This window comes from Metopolophium dirhodum, chromosome 1 (assembly GCF_019925205.1).
Source record: "Metopolophium dirhodum isolate CAU chromosome 1, ASM1992520v1, whole genome shotgun sequence".
In the NCBI taxonomy this organism is placed as follows: domain Eukaryota; kingdom Metazoa; phylum Arthropoda; class Insecta; order Hemiptera; family Aphididae; genus Metopolophium; species Metopolophium dirhodum.
In genome coordinates, this window is record NC_083560.1 from 109,716,670 (window position 1) to 109,738,117 (window position 21,448).

General features: G+C 28.2%; 1 protein-coding gene across 2 annotated transcripts; it reads left to right on the plus strand.

The window, feature by feature from the left end:
- The first annotated feature begins 11,041 nt into the window (after window positions 1-11,041).
- Window positions 11,042-18,620, plus strand: LOC132935820 (uncharacterized). Of its 2 annotated transcripts, XM_061002448.1 has the most exons (11): window positions 11,042-11,955; window positions 14,036-14,131; window positions 14,193-14,267; window positions 14,328-15,227; window positions 15,460-15,682; window positions 15,747-16,010; window positions 16,069-16,440; window positions 16,513-17,031; window positions 17,131-17,225; window positions 17,313-17,512; window positions 17,583-18,620. In XM_061002448.1, exons 4-11 carry the CDS (start codon window positions 14,802-14,804, stop codon window positions 17,716-17,718), a joined length of 2,235 nt encoding a protein of 744 aa, XP_060858431.1. In that variant the 5' UTR covers window positions 11,042-11,955; window positions 14,036-14,131; window positions 14,193-14,267; window positions 14,328-14,801; the 3' UTR covers window positions 17,719-18,620. The 2 variants fall into 2 exon arrangements, with proteins under 2 accessions (XP_060858431.1, XP_060858430.1); XM_061002447.1 differs by having other exon boundaries at window positions 14,193-15,227.
- Window positions 18,621-21,448: the final 2,828 nt, after the last annotated feature.

Sequence of the window (21,448 nt, forward strand, 5' to 3'; positions counted from 1 at the left end):
AAATATCATCAAATATACTTTGTAATATCATAGGCTCATTGGCGTTCTCAGGAATTTTCTATTGGGTGGGTTCTGAAAATTTACTAAAATTCAATAGTGGGGGACTCTGCCCCCCACACCCCCCATAGTCATAATATTTACAAATGTTGTGTTATTATGTATTTTACCATTTTAGTAGTCAGTACCTAGTGAGCTGTATTTGGTATATCATATGAATATCAAAAGTAAAATAATGCAACCAAAAACTAAGCGTTTCAACATTCGTACTTTAATAATCATTATAAAACCATAATAATTTACCAAACATTTCAAAACACAATATTTTCAAGTTTCAGTCCATGATCTCTATCCATTCTCTTTACCGTATTACACTACTAACTACTTCTTTAACTAAATGTATTTGAGATTGTATTTTTGATACCAAAAGTTATCATCATTAGTAATACAAATATTATAATACCAATTTTCTGTATAAATAAAAAAATTGCAATTTTTCCTTTTGGTTACATGTAATTGAGCCTGAATCTGATAATAATAATTATGGTTTATTTTTAACATGACATTATTTTGTTCGTCTTTATAACAAAAAGGAATCTGCGGAAGTTTAAATTTTTTAAATATATTATGTAAGATAGGCATTAAAAATCTAAACTTAATACTTTTCCTGTATCGATAGCATCAAATATATCAGAAAAATTCCTAACCGAGAAAGGACATTAGATTTCAACAATCGAATCTTCGCCGATGAGGCCATCTAATTAATATAATTGTTGATTATTAATTTGGTTTTAATTATTTTAAATAAATTTAAATTTATTTTTTGTTATTTAATAATTTTAGGTTTTTAACTACCTGGACTTGCAGCTAAGTATGGAATTTTTTCATCTACACACAATTTTGTGCAATTTTCAAATTGTATATTTTTTCAAATTGTTTTTTGGCTTCGATTTCCATTACACGTCCATACTCAATAGTCTTTATTTTTATATTTATGCTACTATATAGCAAATCGTTGACAATCTTTTTACAAGATGTATACTGTCTCATTTTACATATTTTCCCGATATTTGAGGCAGTAATTCTTTTTTTCTTTCGGAATACCAAAGTTGGGAATTTGCTTGCTCTTTGATTTCATTTCCTAATTGTTCTGAAAAGTTAATACAAAAGATTCATATAACATCAATTTTATTTGAGTTGTTTTTTTACCTTGATTAGTGGTATTTAATTAATTTAGAAAATTGTTTTTGCGTAAATTAAACTCTGCGGAAGGTAAATTATCAACTAATTCGTCTGCTAATCCATAATTTTCATTTGGACCACATTTTTCATTTTTTTTTTTATTTTTAGAAGGAAATAATTCTCGTCTTCGTGTATTATTACGTCATTTTCTCTCAACATCTTTTAAAAATAATTTACTAAATTTTCCTGAAAAAGTTTAAGTGATTATTAATTATTGTTATTATTATTGCAATATGAAATAAAAAATTATTATTATTACTATTATATTAATATACATCAACATTTTATTAGTAAATAGTAAATACCTGTATAACATATACAATTAGAACTCATTACCTATATTTGTTATTTTTATGGTATTTTATAAAATATGAATTTATTAGTTGTCCAGAGAGTTAAAATCACGAGTTTTTTCATCACGTTTTTATTTATTGCTCGCAGGTATTCTTTAGAGTTGAAGGATACTACTGCAGCTTCAACTCGGGTGTTATATGAATTTCGTTGTGATAAATTGATTCTTTTTCCACCGATGTATTTATTTATTATGCTATTGAACTGCTCACATATGTTGTTATTGACGTCTAAAATCAAACTTGACGAATTCAATGGTAAATTTACACTAGCACTATTATTATAACCAGGGCTCGTAACTTCATGCACTTAAAAGTTCAAAAATATGCATTTATATGCCGTAACATTTTTTAATAATGCACTCAAAATATTATGCATTATGTAAAAAATCATGAGCAAATTTTATAATAATGAAAATAAGTACATAAATTTCAAAAATTTTAAATTCCGCCACAACATTTTGCAAACGGCCCGCAGATGTTTGTTTTTCTTTCTGCATTGTTTAAATAAAATATGAATAATGTGTACGGTACCTCAGCCCCTATTTTTTTTGTGAACCTCGTCACAAAGTGTGTTGTCCGAAATTAGAAGTGTGCACTACGAATTCTAGAAGTGTGTACCTACTAATAAATAAGACTACTGGCTAGATAGTAGGTAGTACCTGTACATTATTCAAATTTTCATAAAAGAATATTTTCTCAGTTTTCTAAGTTTTCTTTCTAGTTATCACTTATTATCGACCATGGGCAATCGACTATCGAGAATCTAATTATACAGGGTGTCCCACTGAGATCTGACAAATGAAATAACTTTTGTTCTAATAAATATTTTTAAAAAATTTCTTTTAAATATAATTCATAGACTATTGCGCTACATTTTTAGTATACATTTTTTATTTTTTAATACTGAAAATAAAAAACTTAAAAACTGATAAAATAAATTTCCAAAATATCCAAAATAGCCAATTTGTAAATCTGATTTTCAGAAAAATTTATATCGTAAAAACATTTATTTAAGTCAAGTGGCTGATTTTTTAGCATTTTTTTAAATATCAATATTCTTGTTAAGTAATATACGATCTAGTTTATGTTAGAAACATTATAGTTTCAAAAAATATAAATCATTTTGATATTATTTTATATGAACATTTTGAAATAGGTGCATGTTAAAATCTAACTATTTTTTTTATTGTATTTATTATAATAATAAGTTGTGTACTGGTGTATAAACTATATTAATACAATGATACCAGCAATTATTGATTAAATAATTCATGTGCTTATTACCATAAATGTATAATACTATTTTTACAATTAATTTTAGCGTTTATACTTTTCATTTTAAATAATCCGTTGGCAGAATACGGTTATTTCAAATAATAAGAGACGCTACGGTATTGCGTAGCTTAATCGCGGTAGTTGTATTTATTAAAAACCAGTAGTTAAAATATTGTTCTTTTATCTGAAGATAGTCCATAAATTGTGTGCACAATAGTTTATTGTCAATGGTACTAATTGGATAGATATCAATTCTGTGGTACTCGTTTTCTGAATTACTGGAAAAACATGTCATAACAGCTATATTATAAAAATAACCCATATTATTGAATATTGATAAAGATTATATTGAATATAACATTTTATTATCATTATCAATTATTATATAATGGTTATTATATTTTTCATGGTAGACCAGTGGTAGGTATGATCGCAACTTTGTGAGCTGCAGGCATGGCTGCTACTGGCAGTGAATATTATCACTTCGATTTATTTGCCAACAAAACCATACAAATTATTAATTACTTGGCTAAATAAATCCATTGCTTTAATCACTGCCAGCTGAGATTTCTTTCCATGCTAAAATATGCATTAATTGTACGTGCGCAGCCCATACAAAAATGCGTCTCAATGCGATCATACCTATATATTAGCCATGGTTTTATTAATAATCTTATCAACTAAAGTTATCAATATTCTCATCTCACGTGTGAGAGTTTTGAAGTGGTAACAATTGTATAGGTGTTTTCACTTTTTGGTAACTTTTTGTTTTGAAACGAATCGTTCTTTTGTTCTTTAAGATCTTTTAACATTCGAAGTACAAATTGATTATTAAAATAGCACAATGAATGAAAAAAGAAAAACCTTATATGCTTTCATTCAAAAAAAAAATATAAAGTTGTTTATGATGGGATTGTTGAGAATACAAAAGGTAAGTACCTAAATAACTTACTGGCTATATCAATTTAAATAAATATTATTTATTATTGTTTCATATTATTAACATTTTTATTAAATATTTCTCTTCCTTCGGCTCAATCTCAAGAAGGTAATACTATAATACAAAAGAATTATTCTACATTTTTTATCATAATTTATAAATTATTATAATTATGATGAACAGATTATGTTTATATACTGTTGTAATTCATAATGTTATTACAAAAATAAGTTAATGTATATTAATTTTTTTTCTTGAAAAAGAGAATTCATTAGCTGATTTGGAAGACATTCATTTGAATTTAGGTATTTAGTTTACATTTAGGTAACATTCTAACATTTATATTAGATTTTGATAAGAGATGTCTGTCTAATGACTAATATGCGTTTAATGTTGTAATTAAATATTTTATGTTTAGCTTATAAAAATTGTGTTGTTACTTGTTTATTATTTGCCTTATTATTAATTATATGTGTAAACTGTGTTTGTAAATTTATGTTTGTTCATTTGTAATTGTTCATTTAACTTAGGTACTATTTAGTATTTTTTATAGAGATATTATAATAAATTATATGTATAATCTAGTTATGTTATATACATTTCTAAAAGAAACTTGGGTAATATATTTAAATAACTTATAGTTAATTACATATTTTGTTTAAGCTATAATGTGCATTACAAATTATTGTTAATAGTTATACGTTGTAAGGACATGTAGCATTTAGATAATATTTTGCCTAATGATTATTTTAAATATTTTATGTCTTTCTTGGAAATTATATAATGTAACTTTTGAATACATTTTGTAACACCAATCTAATATTTTTTCTGATAGCTTCTGGTTCTGGATCTATTTCTTATGGCAACGTTGATATTAATAAAGATATTTCTAAGATAACTGTGGAAGTGAAATATGATAATTCTACCAAATATTTAAATATAAATGAAGAACTTAGTAATGAATTTAATGAACATGCAATAACAGTACAAAATAATAATAAAATTTTGAAAAGATTGACTCTCAGGGAAGAAAAATGGTTGGATGTAAAGTTTGTTACCTTTATCTACAAACAGTTTTAATTAACTGCAAACAAAAAAATCATATACCACCCATTTGTACAGAATTAGGTACTTTGCCAAGAGGTTCAATTTTAGAAACTCATTTTTAAAATCTAATATTCATACAAAATGTATTAAGGCTGATCGCACATCAAAATTATCAGTTTCTAATACTCATATTTCTGCTCCAATTAATAAATTGATATCAAACCAAAATAAAAAGGTAGCACAAAGAATAGGTGAATTTATGTGTACTATTTTTAATGACGCAAAGAGGGGAACTTTAAGTGGCTGGTCATAGCCATCTAGAGAAGTTGTTGATTTAAAGAGAAAGTAGTTGGACGTAAGTATTGAGTTAAGGTATTAGAGGTCCACGAAGGTGATTTGCAGTATGTTACCCCTACAAACTATCGTGATTTTTCAAATTGTAAAGTGCAAGCAGATATTATCAACTTAAAAAATAAATTAAAGACATGTTTGGCAATTTCTTTAAGGTGTGATGACCGAACACAAATTGATAATATCCATGTCCTAGCTAAAGTAATAATGGAAAATGGAGAAGATGAATTGATCTTTATAGTTTTTGAAGAACCTAAATCCAAAGATGCTTTAGGACACTTTGAAGCAGTCCAGGAAGCTATTAATCAACTAATGGATTGGAAGGAAACTATAAATCTAGTCTCTCATAATTTGTAGCAGATGGTGCAAGTGTCCTAACCAGTCAAAAAAAAGGTCTTTGGGCTTTAATAGAAAATGAAAGAAAAGCAGATGAATTTAAAGATCCTATTATGAAAATTTGGTGTGCTGTTTACCGCTCTGCATTAGCTTGAGAAAAGCTTACCCAACAAGTTTCTGAAGTTTCTAAAATAATAGAAACTTGTTCATCAATTTTCACTTATTTCCACCAATCTGATGTAAGAACAAAATTTTTAAAAAATAATTGCCGAAAAGGAAAATATTAAATATGTACAACTTCCAACATACTTTGATGTATGCTGGACTGAGTTCACATACAGCCTGATAGTTGGAATATTGAGAAATTGGAGAGTACTTGTCAAATACAGCGGAACCTCGATAAATCGAACCTCTATAAGTCGAATTTTCGACAATTCGAAGAAATGCCTTGGCCCCGGCCTTACAATATATGATATGGGTGATACATTTTCTCGATAATTCGAATTTCGATAACTCGAATTTATATAATAATACATGTACATATTAATATATAACACGTACATACCTTGATAACTCGAAGGTCAAATAACCAAGTGTTTTATAAATTACAATAATCGTAATCGAAAATCGATTAATATTATCAATCTAATCTTTACCTTATGCTTAAAAGGTACAGTTATAAATTCAACGATATAATGTCCGATAAGTTACGTTTATCTACTACATTTATTATTGGTAAAATTATACGTCGATTAAACTACGAAATGTATACGTCGATATTTAATATAATGCTATCACAACAAATGTTCAGTTTGTCTTGTGATTTTGTGAAGTCAAGATGGAAAAACGTTGTTTAAAGTCTCTAACGGTCGGTGATAAAATAAAATTATTGACGAAGTCAAAAAAGGAGTGAAACGCAAAAAAGATATCGCGAGTGAATTCGGTATTCCTGCTAGTATCTTATCGACTATATTGAAGGATAAAGACAAAATTTTCAAAGCAGTTGAAGAAGCCCCATGTTTATTAAAAAACATTTATTTGTAAATACATTTACATTACATTAAATTAAATTACATTAAATACATTTGTAAATAGCTACCTACGTAACCTAACCTACGTGTTTTATTATGTTAATCTTATTTTGTATGAGTAAAAACTTAAAATTTCAAAGTATGTTTTCAAATTTGAAAAAATTAATTTTACAATAGTCAATAGATTAATTTTTCGATTTTCAAGAGTAAGAGGGGGCAATCATTTTATTTACACACGGTCCCAAATTGACGTAGGTGCGGCACTGGATATGATATGTCATTACATACAATATTATAATTTGATAACAAAAAATAAATATTTTTCCAAGATATAATTAAAAATATTGTTTAATAAAGTTTAAAAATGTAACTACAGTTAGCGGGACTAGGAATTATGACAGAGGGGCTAAAATGTATGTTGGGGGGCTTAGCTCCCCAAGTCTCCCCTAGTTAAGCCTATGCTTAACATCCAAAACATGCAAAAACATGCACTATCAAACTTCATGTTATCGTTACTATTGTTATGAAACGGATTTGTATCTCAGTTAGCTTGTTTTTCGGTGTAGCAAAAAAAACATTCAGATGCATGAACTTACGAGCCCTGGTTTATACATTAATTTGAATTGGTAAAATTAAATGTTACCATTTTATTTTAATATGGCTACTCTTGATTTTTAAATTTTATAATTCTACTTTGTACTATAAACAACTATAATTTAAAAATTAAAATTGAAAAAGGTGTCATAAACAATTTTACTACCTATCTCTCGCCAGACTGTGGTTCAAATGTCCCACCCACTACCTTAATCAATCAGTTTGATAAATAATGAAAAGAAATGAAAACACTATTGATAAGATCAATTAAATAAAGAGTCCACCGAAATAAGTTCATGAGCCCAACCATAAATAAAATGAGTACCTAGCTATTTATTGGTCTTAACACCTTTGTCTTTTGAAATTATTTTATATGACATCGGCACTGACACTTTTTTATATCTATAACTATTTCATGTCCATTGTTACAAGTCCTAGTCGTATGAATAATATTTGCATTTTTCAAAAAAGTTATTGGCGATGAATCATCATGCACATCACTATAAAATTGTCGAAAATTCATATTTAGTTTTAGTTCTACGGTACCACCTATTATATTATATTATATACCTAAGATATAGACACTAAAGTATATTTTAGTTATGACGACGACTGCATAACTGAAGTAGATACTCTATGTAATATTATATACAGTACCACTTTTATAGCGCATATCTTAAATCATTAATTTTACTTCAAGGATTTTACCAAACATTATTCTTAAAAATAAGTTCATTTCTAACTACCTACATATTATTATATACTGATGTATCATACTATTGTATTTATTGCGATATTATTATTATTATTTTTAATACCGCGATTTTTCCTACCTTTTTGATCTGCAGTATAAATAGTATAAAAGATGATTAGCACATCGAAAATGCGAGAAATATAAGTGGCGGGCGTCAACTAAACTAGCACCGTTTTTTTCCATTTCAAGGAAAATTGGGGAATCACAGATAAGTTTTTGGGCATAGTGCATTGAAATGAAACATTTTGTTTGGAATTTAAAGAATTATCGATTGATTTAGAATAATAAAAGAAAATCAAAACCAGTATACAATTATTTATTTAAATCATAATTTACTTACGGTACAAAAATTTTACATCAGTTTACATAGTTTCCTCGAAAATCCGCAAAGCTGCGCTACGGTAGTAGAATGGTCTGGGCGGCCACCCCCACTCTGTCACTGCCACCGCCAGACTTTCTACCGGTGAGTAGTGAGTATTCGCCGTCGGCCTTTTGTATTTTGCTGATGGTTGAGCTTGACGCATCGTTCACTCGCTCGCCGCTGAACCCAGAAATCACTTGTATTTATACAAATTTGTTTTTGAAAACCATTATTCTGCTGTGACCAGACGACGCATTATGTGGTCAACTGTATTTTCCAGGCGGTTGAGCCCGTGTTGAGTACGACCGTTTGGCTTTCGCCGTTACGTTATGTGCACCATATTTTATATAATAATATTGCGTGTGATCAGTGCATAATATAATGCACCTTGGTTATTTTGATTTATCTCGGACGCCTCTACGACTGTCAATTGTACAGACATCAGCCTACTCGGGACGATTGATTTGCGTCTCCGCCGAAGCGTTTTTACGCTTTCCGCCGTCGGCCAGTTTGACCGTGTACGTGTTGTTAGTATATTACGCCCAGTGATGTAGTTGTTACATCTAAAAAGTTTATGTGTACACACTAATCAAAAAGTGGAAGTCCGCTCACTGTTTGACTGAGCCTTGAATATTTTATCTAATTTTATCATTTTTATTTCTTACCTCTATATATCTATTTGCATCTTCATTGAATTGTAATACATAATAATGTAAATTATATGTTTTTTTATTTCTACTAAGATCAATAAAATTGTAACTCGGAATTTTAGATGTATACAATTAGACATAATACTTATATTAGGTATTTATTTTCCAACACAAGAGATATTATGTTAAGGGGATTCCATACCGTGATTTTCTGCTTTTGTCTAACACACGCGCTACATAGGATTTTTGACGGATTCTTTGCCAAACATATCAATTGATCTAATGAAGTGATTAGAATTCTGAAAACATATTTGAATTCGTCTTCAAGTCTACTTGAAATCGACTTTCCCACTATTTTGATTTTTTGATTTTAGCTTCTCCAAAAATTGAAATACAAAAATGTTTAAATACTTTTTTTTAATATGACGTTTTCTGGAATTTGGGGGATAATATTAAAAATGAGGGAAAGTAGACTTGACGACGAATTACAATCTGTTTTCAGAATTCTTATCGCTTCAATAGATCAATTGGAATATTTGGCAAAAAACACGTCTAAAATACTATGTCGCGCGTGTGTTAGACAAAAACAGAAAATCACGGTATCGAATCCCCTTAGAGTGGTATTTTGATATAAAATATATAATTGCAAATACGCATAACATAATAAATAATATATGTGTATTATATATTTGTATACTAGTAAATTAATTATTAAGTATGTAATTTGTAATGGGTAGTTTTTTTTTTTAACTTTGTTGTTTGCTTTTCAGCTGATTGTTGGAAAAATAGGTATGATGTCTCATCCTCATTATAATATAAGTAGGGAAAATATACTCAACCATATCTTTTTTATGTTCAATACACGGAAATGGAATGAAATAATTACATTTAAAAATGTCATCAATGGTGTCTTCGAATACATTTTGACTATTAGCATTTAGCAGACATACTTATATTAATTAGCTACCAACCTAATAGTTTTGAAAAATTATTAATAATATCTATGAGTAAGCTGTCAGAAATAACTCAAAAAACACGAATTACTTATCCGTTAAAATTCTTAATATGGTGCTTAAATTTCCACTGTATGGGTCATCACTTATTTGGCATGGAAAATAAGCTTGTCATAAGCTGACCTGCAGCATTATTGTTCACACGTATCGTAGTCTCATCCAAATCCATTTCATTTAATGAAGCTGAAGAAGCCATGGTACATAAACGCCGTCTCTAGGTAACCTTATTTACGGCTACCACCGGGCACGTCATCGCAGCCTCCTGTAAGACTATCTCATTGGACTCGGTCAAAAACTCAAAACTTTCAATTCTGTTTGTACTACTGTGGCCGACGGTGCTTGAATTTCGGTTTGTAAGGGTTATCAATCACTTCAATATTTGTTATGGAAATAAAGCGTTTCGTAAGCCGACCTGCAGCATTATTATTCACACGTATCTTGGCCTCATCCAAATACATTTCATTTAATGAAGCTGAAGGAGCTATGCCAAGTACACGAATGCCATCTATATAAGTTTAACCGTCTTCACGACTACCACCGGGTCCATCTTCGCAACATTATCCGTATCTCACAGGTTGGAACAAACGATTAGCACACTGACTTCGGTCGGGATTTTCGACTTTCCTGCAGTAGGGAATGTGGTGGCGGACGGTGATTTTATTTCCTTTTCGCGGCTTATTGCCTTAATATTTTGCCTGCAAAAGCACTGTTTTTATACTTAAACGCTGCGTCTTTGCGTATTGTGCCGAGAAATTGCTGTTGTGGCCGCTGTTTTATATAGTTTATATACCACGAATTGAGATATACTGGATACGGAACGGAATGTGTTACACTGAATACACTAATTTCTAAGATGTGTCAAACCAACCAGCGCTACTTTAGCCCTAGTGTATAATGTATGTACTTATTATCAATACTATCGTCTATCACAGAAAATTATTCAAAAATCATTTATTTATGTTACCGATGTGCCACTGTGCCAGGTCCTTACTTAAATATTTAAATTTCTCAAATTTTTAATACATATTTTATTTATTAATCATAACTTTTAATTGTAAACAAATATTTCCAAATAAATTGTTCTTAAGAGGACGCCACACCACTCGTAATTCGGTTGTAAAAACTGTTTCGCGCGGGACAACTTTTCTCGCATTATAATTTTAATAGAATAAACAAAATTTTACTACATATAGAGGACAATTTTATCTATGTCGTAGCGTTTTTATTATTTGGATAACATAAATACGTTTAAAGTTATAGGTTTGAGAACATTTGACTTTTTTGTATTTTTCAAATGATTGTTAAAAATTATTGGGTAGTGCTATCAAAAAAAAAACGACGCTACGACACAGATAATTTTCTTCTTAGTAAGGATTTACAATTTTGGTAATTCTAATGTTAATATTGAGGGAGTAATGTTGTCCCGCGCAAAACAATTTTTAGCATATGGAATTATTGTAAAATAATTTTTCTAATTATTATCGAATTATTCCCTGGTGGCGTAAAACGACAAAACGCGGCTTCCCCCACTCCATTCAAGCACTCGCGTTTTTCGTCATCGGCCGGCACCGGGCAGCCGCGCGACAAATTGTGACAAAAATAAACATTTCCGATAATCAGAAGTCGATAGACATACTATTATTATCTTGAATAATGAATATAGACCATATCTAAACTTATTTATAAGCTACACTTGATTATGTCGTCGACCGTCGTAGTCACCATATGACAGAATACGCTGTGGAATTACTATATTATATTACGATACCTATTATAATTTAGCAATATCAGAAAGGCCTTTATATTAATTACTCATTATATAAATTGTATTTAATTTTTATGCTGTTGTATCTAACCATATTTTTTTTCGTGCCAAAATTGTATTAACCATTGTTAACATAATGTCACCAAAAAAAATTCGCGTCATCCAAAAGAAAGGAGCCCGATCGGGTAAGACTTCTTTAAAAAAAAAAATGAAAAAAGTTCGTAATGGGGTTCGTAAGGATGTGCAGTAAGTACTTTTAAATATAAGCTTCAAAATAAAAATACATTATTTCATGTCCTATTTTGTGACTTTTTGTAAGTAAAATATTATGTTATTTTGTAGAACATAATATGTTAAATTATAACTATACAGGTATATATAATAGTTTTATTATTTTATGAATATTACTTGATTTATATGCATATGTTCATATATTTTATATTGATGTGAGTCTCGTATAAATTTGCAAAAATATTTACGATTTACATTTTTTTACCGTTCAAAAAATTGAGTGATCACTTTATTTGTATACTTCTATATTTTTATCGAGATTTTAGAATTATAATACAAATCAATATTTTATAAAATTATATTGATTGATAATATGTTTTTAATTTGTAACATTTTATTAATTATTTTTATTTAAACACATAATAGAAAACTATAATTATTAATTATTATTTTTAATAAAGGGATTAAATACTAATGCTTTATTTTATATTTGTCTTGCCTTCTTTACATAATTTTGTAAAAAAAAAATAAATAGGTACACTATAAATTTAATTTTAATAAAAATTTACTAATTTTACCGTATTTTACCTAACAAATTACCAAAAAATTTTTTTACGTAAAATACTTATCACTTATATTTTATAATACAAAATAAAATAATATATTATATAAGGTATTATTATTACTTAATTTTTTCCTATTTATATCAACAATGTAGGTATCTGCTATTTAATTGTAATAAAATATTTTAGATTCTGAGTGAAACGATGAATGTATTGATTTTACAATGATGTGTGTTTTTTTTTTTATTTTTTTATTTATTTTTTATTTTTTTTTTATTTTTTTTTTTTGTGTCTGTCATCACGTTTTAGGACAGTAAAAGTGCTTGGATTTTCGACTTCAGTAGCTTTTCTGATAGGAAAGTGAATCTAGTTGGTACTTTGGGGGGTCAAAAGTAAAAATTTTCCAATAGTTTTCACAAGCGCCGGGAAAAACAACATAAAAATTAAGGAAAAACGGAAATTTTTACGCAAAATCGGTTTTTGACAAATTCGAATTTGGTTTTTGGTGTAACTTTAAAACAAATGACTGTAGGAACATGAAATTTTTACTGGCTATTTATATATGCCTTTTCTATACACGATAACATTTTCAAAATATTTTGATTTATTTTGAACTGTTTAGGGACATTTTCATTTTCCATTTTTTTTTAGATTTTTTTCTAGAAATATCAATAAAATTTTATTCGTTGGTCAAAAAAGCTTGAAAATTTAATAGAAGGCTCCTAGTAAATTGTTCCGAAGGCAGATGAAAAATATTAAAAATCGTTAGTCACAGTTTTTTTTTTATAAGCATTTAAAGTTCAAAAATTGACAAAATATGGAAAAATCACGAAAATTAGCAAATTATTTTGAAAGAATTCGTAAAAATTTTCTTTTTAAATCTAAGATTTAAAAATGTAATACAAGATTCCTTATAAGATTATCTACCTTTATCAAAAAAAAAATTTCTATAAGAAAGTATAGGTACTATTATAGGTCAATTTTTTTTTACCGATTTCTAATACCATAGATACGTATGTAATATGTTTTAAACCTAGACTGACATACCGTCTCCACTCAGAATCGTTTTTCTTATACAATGATATTATATCATTGAATTCAAATTTAAAATCATCCATTATACAGTGACCTACTTGTAACCTACTGTACATGCAGAAGAGCGACATCCACTTACCCACCTTTTTTACAGTGTATTACCACTTTTACCTAATGATTAAAAATTAAATTATATTTTTGTATTGCATATATTTGCTATAATATACATCTTATACTTTTTGTTTATAAAAATTTAAATAAAATTAATAATTAATTATTACTGCAAAATTAAAATCAAGTACCTACCTATTTATGTTTGTATTCAATTTTTGAATTACTTGACTGGGTGTAATAGTGTACCTAAATAATTAGTTATTACGAGTAAATAATAATTTATGCAAAGTTAAAAAAAATATACAAAAAATGGTATTCAAAAGTGACTATATATGTTATGAAATAATTTTTCAACATTTTTTTTTGATTTTATATTTATTTAGAAATGAAGATTTAATTAATGAATTAAATAATGTAATTCCGTCTTCTAATGCAGAAAATATGATTTTGAATTATAACTCAACAATTGTTTACAATAAGTATGCATATTTGTATTTTCTTTAGATTATATTTTAATCTATCAATTTTTTTTTAATGCAGTGTTTTAGTACACGATTTAAATCTTGATGAAACGTCTGTATCGTCTGTAGTGAATACATTATCATCGGATATAAAGTAAATATTAAAACCAAGTTAAATTATGAATATATTGAATAACTTTGTTATTTTATGAAGTAATTTAGATGCAACATTGATTTTTCCTGAATATAAGGCCTCATGTTCTCGATTAGAGTGAGCAAAGATTTAATACTATTTTTCTTATAAGTACTATAAGTATTTACAAATAAATTAATATGGGCATAATAATAGTGTATAATATAATTAACAATTATTGTAGAGACAACAATATTTCTGACCATAACCTAAGTGTTATGTATACTGCATCTGAAGATAGTTTATCATCGGAAAATACTACAACTGCCGAGTAAGTGTGTACAAAAAAACTAGTGTTATGCAATTTAATTTAATTTTAATTTTTTACTAGAACTTATAATATACTGTAAAACATTTATTCAACTATGTTATTTTTTGTTTTTTTTTTTTTGAATTCACAGACCTTTAACAGGCCGAAGAATTATTGATATTTTTCACTTTATCAATCAAATCCAAAAGGTACACAGTGGTGGGTTCGGTTGTTCATTTATTGACATGGAGTATCAGAAAGAAACATTTGTAGGATTTCAGTCGATTTTAACATTCAAATGTAAAGTGTGTAACATCAAAAGTAAACTTTATACAGAAAATCCTAAAACAGTACAAGTCCCAATTAATAAAGCAACTGTTCACGGCTGTCAAGCAATCGGTATTGGTCACACACAGCTGTCTGAATTGTTTTCATTTCTTGAAATCCCATCGTTATCGATTAGTGGTTATACGAAAGTACAAGAAAACGTAGCTGATATTGTGCATGCAACAGCATGGGATGAAATAAAAAAAGCTGGTGAGGAAGAAAAAAAAATGGCGTTGGAGTGTGGTGATATAGACGTAGATGGCACACCAGTCATCACAGTTGTTGCAGATGGGCAGTGGTCTAAACGCAGCTATCGGACAAAATACGACGCCTTATCCGGAGCAGTAAGTAGGCTAGAGTTTGCATATTTTTTATTAATCATTAAAACATAACTTATTGATATATAAATTTGTTTTAAAGAAATACAGTCATACTGCATATGTAATTAAAACTGTAGTTTTGTTTGTATGTTTAATTTTTTTTTACCTTTAGTACATATTTTGGTAATATATCTAATATAGTATATATAGTTTGGTAATAATGATAATTAAACCAAATCTTATTTATTTCATTTAGGCTACGATAATTGGTTTTAAATCTAAAAAAGTGCTTTTCGTTGGAATACGCAATAAATATTGTTGTATTTGCCAAAAATCGAAAAATAGTAAAAAAGTCGCACCTGATCATCAATGCTTCCTCAATTGGAAAAAGTCCTCAACAAGTATGGAGGCCGATGGCGTGGTTGAAGGATTTATGAAAAGCGAGGAAATGCATGGATTAAAGTATAATTGTTTAATAGGTAAAAAAATTAAAAAAAAATACTTGGTAAAATAAAAAAATTGTGGCATTTAAAAACGTAATAGGTGATGGGGACAGCAGTGTGACTAAACGCTTAAATGAAATTCAGCCGTACGGTCCCAATTTTCACATAAGAAAAATTGAGTGCCGAAATCATTTGATGCGAAACTATGCCACCAAACTTACAGTGATTGCTAGAAACACAAAATACCCACTTCGTGTTCGAAAATATATTCTATCGAATATTTTACGATTTAGAGGTGATATCACAAAAGCAGTTATACATTGGAGAAATATAATTGGAGTAACGAAATTAGAAAAGATAAAAGGTATTTTGTGGAAAATATTTTACAATTTATTATAAATTGAATGATTTTTAATTTGTAGGTATTCAAAGAGATGTTGCTAACGCCCCATACCATCGACTTGGTCAGCATCTAAAGTGTGATTCTTATTTTTGTAATGGATCGAAAAATAATGATTTAAACTTAGTGCCAGAGGCTGAAAGCTCTGGAATGATGAATGAAATAAAAAACTATGTATCAAGACTTGTTTTAAATTCCGAAAGTTTGTTAGAAAATAAAAATAACAACATGTGCGAACAATTTAATTCTTTAATAAACAAACACATAGCCGGTAAAAGATTAAATTTTTCGAGTAAAAGAAGCTATAATACTAGGGTAGAAGCAGCCGTAGTTTCATTTAACTCTAAACAGTATCTAAGAAAAATACACAAAAAGATCTCCAACTGTAGTCCAGGTGTGTTGTAGTAAAAAGTTTTAAAATTTTGAAAAAGGTATCTACATTAAAAATAATTATTTTGTTTTATAGGAAAATTTGGGAAAAGATTCATAAAAAATTATGAACGAATAAGAACCAACACATTAAAAAGAAGACAGTTATTCCCAGAAGCTAGAAAAACTAAAATTATTTGTACTGACGGTCCAGATGCTGACTATGGTTTGGCAGAGCCGCTAACAAACCAATATTCACCACAAGATTTTGAAAAAAAAAAAAAAGAATTCCTTACATCCTTAGAGAATGCAGATATTAAAAAAATTGAAGATGATACTAGAAATCAAAGTGAAAGTGAGAAGTGGTACTATGAACGCAAAAAACGAATTACTGCCTCTAGATTCGGACAAGTTTGTAAAATGCGTTCTAGTACCAGTTGTAAAAACACCGTGTACAATATACTTTATGCTGGAAATGTCCAATCTAAATATTTACAATACGGCAGAGATACGGAGCCTATCGCTCGTAAAAAAGCAGAATGTATAATTGGCGAAAAAATACAAATTTGTGGTTTGATAGTGGATCCTGATGAGCCATACTTAGCAGCAAGTCCAGGTAAAATATTTGAATATTAGGTATTATATTATATTATTTATGTTTTATAATTTAATTTACGTATACAATTTAAAATATATCGGGTCTAATATTATATAGATGGCTTGATTGGTAAAACGGCAATTATTGAAATTAAATGTCCATATATTGCAAAAGACACTTCAAGTGCAATAGATGCTATTAACAAAAAATTAGTAAGTCATGTTGTTTACATATTATTATAATCATTGCGTATACTTTAAGCCTGTAGTTTTACAATTTCATTTTTTTAAACTTTATAGTTGCCATATTGTAACATAGTAGATAATTGTACAAAACTTAAAAAAGATAATATTTATTATTATCAAGTAATGGGCCAGTTGCATATTACCCGCAGAAAATTATGCTATTTTGTAATATATACCAGTAATTGGATTACGGTAGAAAAAATTTATTATGAACCAGAATTTTGGACTTCTAATATGGCAGAAAAATTAAAAATGTAATTTATTATCTGACCTAACTTAATAATATTTTAAGTAAGTACATTTTTAATTTGTTTATAATTTTAGGTTTTATATGGATTGTATGCTACCTGAAATAATTCAACCACTTTATCCAATAAGAATGTTGAAGTCCGATATCAAAGAGCCTGAGCGTATTATTAAAATTATGACCACAACTAATAATAATTTTAAAAAAATGTGACCTTTATTCTCATCAGTTATTCTATAATATTTTTAATAAATGTGAAACGTGTTTTTAAAAATATATTACCATTTCAGATTTTATTTAGAATGTTTACTGCCAGAAATTGTCGATCCACTATATGGAAAACGATTTTTGAAAAGTGATATTAGAGAGCCTGACCAGTGACCACATTAAACACCAAATTAATAAAAAATAAAAATATACCTATATTAGTTTCATGTATGATATAATAGTGTTAACATTATAATTGACAAATGATTACCAATAGGCAATACTGTATTTTTTATTTAATTTAATTTGAATATTTAATAACTCAATAGCATATATAGTACCAACGGTAATCGTATCTTTGTAGAGAAAGGTAGAATCTTAAAAATAATAATAGATAGCTTTGATACGGGCTACTGTATCATCTTTAAGAAGTACCCAAAAACTGTAATTTAAAACGTATACCTACCTATGTAGTAGCAGTATAACGTAAAATCATATATTCAATAATTAAATTACTAAAAACTAATACCTATTTAGATATTTAGGTAGGTAATATTAGTTTAGGATACTGTTATAAAGTAGATATTATTTACTGTATTGTTTATATTTTGTATGGAGTAAGCATCTAATAATGCAATAATTATAAGCTGAGTCGCCGAGAAGGTATGCGCGAATATTACGGCGGAAACGCGTCATAATATAAGGTGTTTACATTTTATATTTACGCGATCAGACACAGTCGAAGGTTGAGGAAATAATAAACATCGCTCCCGAATGAGCACAATCGTCCGCCGGTCGCCGACAACGAGTATTGGGCGTGGCTTAAACGCCGCGTGCTTGCGCATCGTGAAAACACTTAACAGCGCGTTCTCTCGGCCGTTCTATTCGTTTCGCTTTAGGTGTAGCGTCCTCTTAATACTATTTGGAAACTAACTTTGACAGTTTCTTTTTTATTATGTTTTGACTTTTTAGTTTTTTATTAGCCATATAGGAATGTTGACGTATTCTCATTGTGATATATGATATTAGTATATCCAATATGACCTTTTCTTTATGGACATAACAAGGAAATGGTACTATATAGTTATTTGATATGAATTCCTCAACAGTATCATCAAACACATTGGCACTATTTTATTTAGATGTTTGTATTAGAATTTTAAAATACATCATATAAATTTCAAAATATTTTGACTCTTGCCCACATTTTTTGTGACACAAATCAAATAGAATAATATATATAATATATTTTCAAAAAAAGTGCGGGAGATAACCCTCTCCGTTCCGTATCCAGTATATCTTGATTCCTGGTATATACCTATATATGGTATCATCTACAAGTCTTAAAATGTTAAAACTATTGTTGTAGATAGGATGATTATAAGTTTATATAAAAATAAATTAGCCTAATTGGTAATCAGGTGCTGTTAATAAATTTTAATGATTAATAAAAATCAATTTATGTATAGTATATTAGTATTAATAAATGCCAAAACGCTATTGTATAATTGAATAAATTCAGATAAGTTAGAGTGAGAACTGAGTATGCTTGGCAAATCATCCTGCTGTATAATATGTATTAAATATTTTTTAATACCTCTCCATGCATATGAGTATTATATGATACCGAACTGTTATCACTCATGAAAATAATTTCATAAAATTGAGAATTATTTTTATCATAGATGTTATAAGAATGGATAGGACATCGAGCTTATCTTATCAACTGAGAATAAAGTGATACTATTTTTGATGTTATAATAGTTTCTTAATTATTGATACGTGTTAACACGATTTAAAAAAACAAAAAATAATAAAATCATGAATCAAAATATGAAATAACAATTTAATTATAATTTATTGCGTATTAATATTATTTCAATAATCATTATTCATATTTCATAATATTATAATAATGAATATAAAAGTAGTCAGAATAACAAAAGGTAAATACCGTGTGTTCAATTTTAAAGGTAACAGCAAATATTTCGGCTGCATCCGAGTTGGGTCCGAAAATAATACTAGTTTTAAATTTTGTACGAATTAGGTCTGTGTGAATAAAATGTTTTGTCTGAATTGGGTCCGGGCGTATCAAATGATGCGTTTGAATTGGGTCCATGGTCCACGTATTTATTATACGCATTATGAAGTTATAAAGTACGAATATGGTATAAGGACGTATACGTACTATATACGTACTTTCTGGCAATAAAATGATATCTTATCGTAGTAATATACAGTACGAAAATAATATTTTAGATTAGGTATTTTCTGCCGTTGAAATAATAATCGATGAACTAATCACTGATTATACCACACTAGTACGTCAGTACGTGTTCATATTCCATACATAATGGATAACACTCAAAATATTATGTTTAGTGAAAAAGGCAAGCGTATATACGTTATTGATGGCTTTAAATTTTCATTTCATAAGTATTTAAAAAATGACATTAAACGATGACGATGTGTAAAAATAACGTGCAAATCTTTTTATAAGTGTGAAAATGAAATTATTATTGAAAAAAACATCAAACACAACCATGAACCTGACGAAGCAAGTATTTTAACCAGGCAGACAGTGAGCAACCTTTTAAAAAGAAAAGCACAAGAAAATTCTTGTGATGGGCCATCTAAGTTATTGCATAATGAGTTACAAAATTATATAGAAACTCTAACACATAACGATTGTACTTTGATTAAAAAAAATATGCACTATGCTAGAAGAATTATTCAACCGAGTATTCCTAAAAGTTTAAGCGATATTCATAAAACACTATACGATTTAAAAATAAAAACAAATCGCGAAGAAGACTTTTTATTAATTAATGACAGTGTAAATAATATAATTATTTTTTCAACAACTGAAAATTTAAACTTTTTATGTAAATCTAATACAATTTTTGTGGATGGTACATTTAAAAGTTGTTGTAAAATGTTCACACAAATGTTCACTATTCATACTACTCACAACAATCACTATATTCCTATTATATTTTGTTTGCTACCTTCTAAAAGTAAAGAGTGTTATTCACAAACTTTTACACATATTCTAAACGAATGCAATAAACGAAATTTCAATTTTATACCTGAAATTGTTTATGCTGATTTTGAAGTAGCGATTCACACAGCTCTATTAACAGTTTGGCCACAAATAAATATTAATGGTTGTAGATTTCATCTAGGCCAAAACTGGTGGCGAAAGATCCAGAATGTAGGATTAAGTAGCGATTATAAAAAAAACACAACATTAGGTAAATACCTAAAAAAATTTTTTGGACTTCCATTCTTCCCGCCAAACGAAGTTGAAAACTGTTTTACAAACGATTTATTAAGTATTCAACCAGATGACGAAAGATTACAAATATTCACGGAATATTTTATTTAACAATTATATACATCCTGACGCTAAGTTCCCTCCAAGATTATGGTCTGAATTTAAGCCTAGTACAATAAGAACTACAAACGCATGAGAATCCTTTCACTCACACTTCAATTCTATGTTTTATTCTGCTCACCCAAATATATATCAATTTATACACGATTTAAAAAATATTCAAATAGATGTTTATATTAAAATGAGAAGTCCAGAGGGAAAAAGAAGAAACTGTATAATATCTAAGGAAGAATTCGTAAAAGAAAAAATGACAGAAAAAATATTAAAAAAAATTAATTGCTACGAATTCGTAAAAACTATGTCTTATAAATTTCAACCCTTAAATTAAAATATTATTAA

Bases quoted from the DNA above. Each gene is read 5' to 3' on its own strand.
- LOC132935820 (XM_061002447.1), top strand. From the start codon at position 14,802: ATGGAGTATCAGAAAGAAACATTTGTAGGATTTCAGTCGATTTTAACA. The intron at 15,228-15,459 runs GTAAGTAGGCTA...TATTTCATTTAG, and splicing joins ACGACGCCTTATCCGGAGCA to GCTACGATAATTGGTTTTAA. The intron at 17,032-17,130 runs GTAAAATATTTG...AATATTATATAG, and splicing joins ATACTTAGCAGCAAGTCCAG to ATGGCTTGATTGGTAAAACG.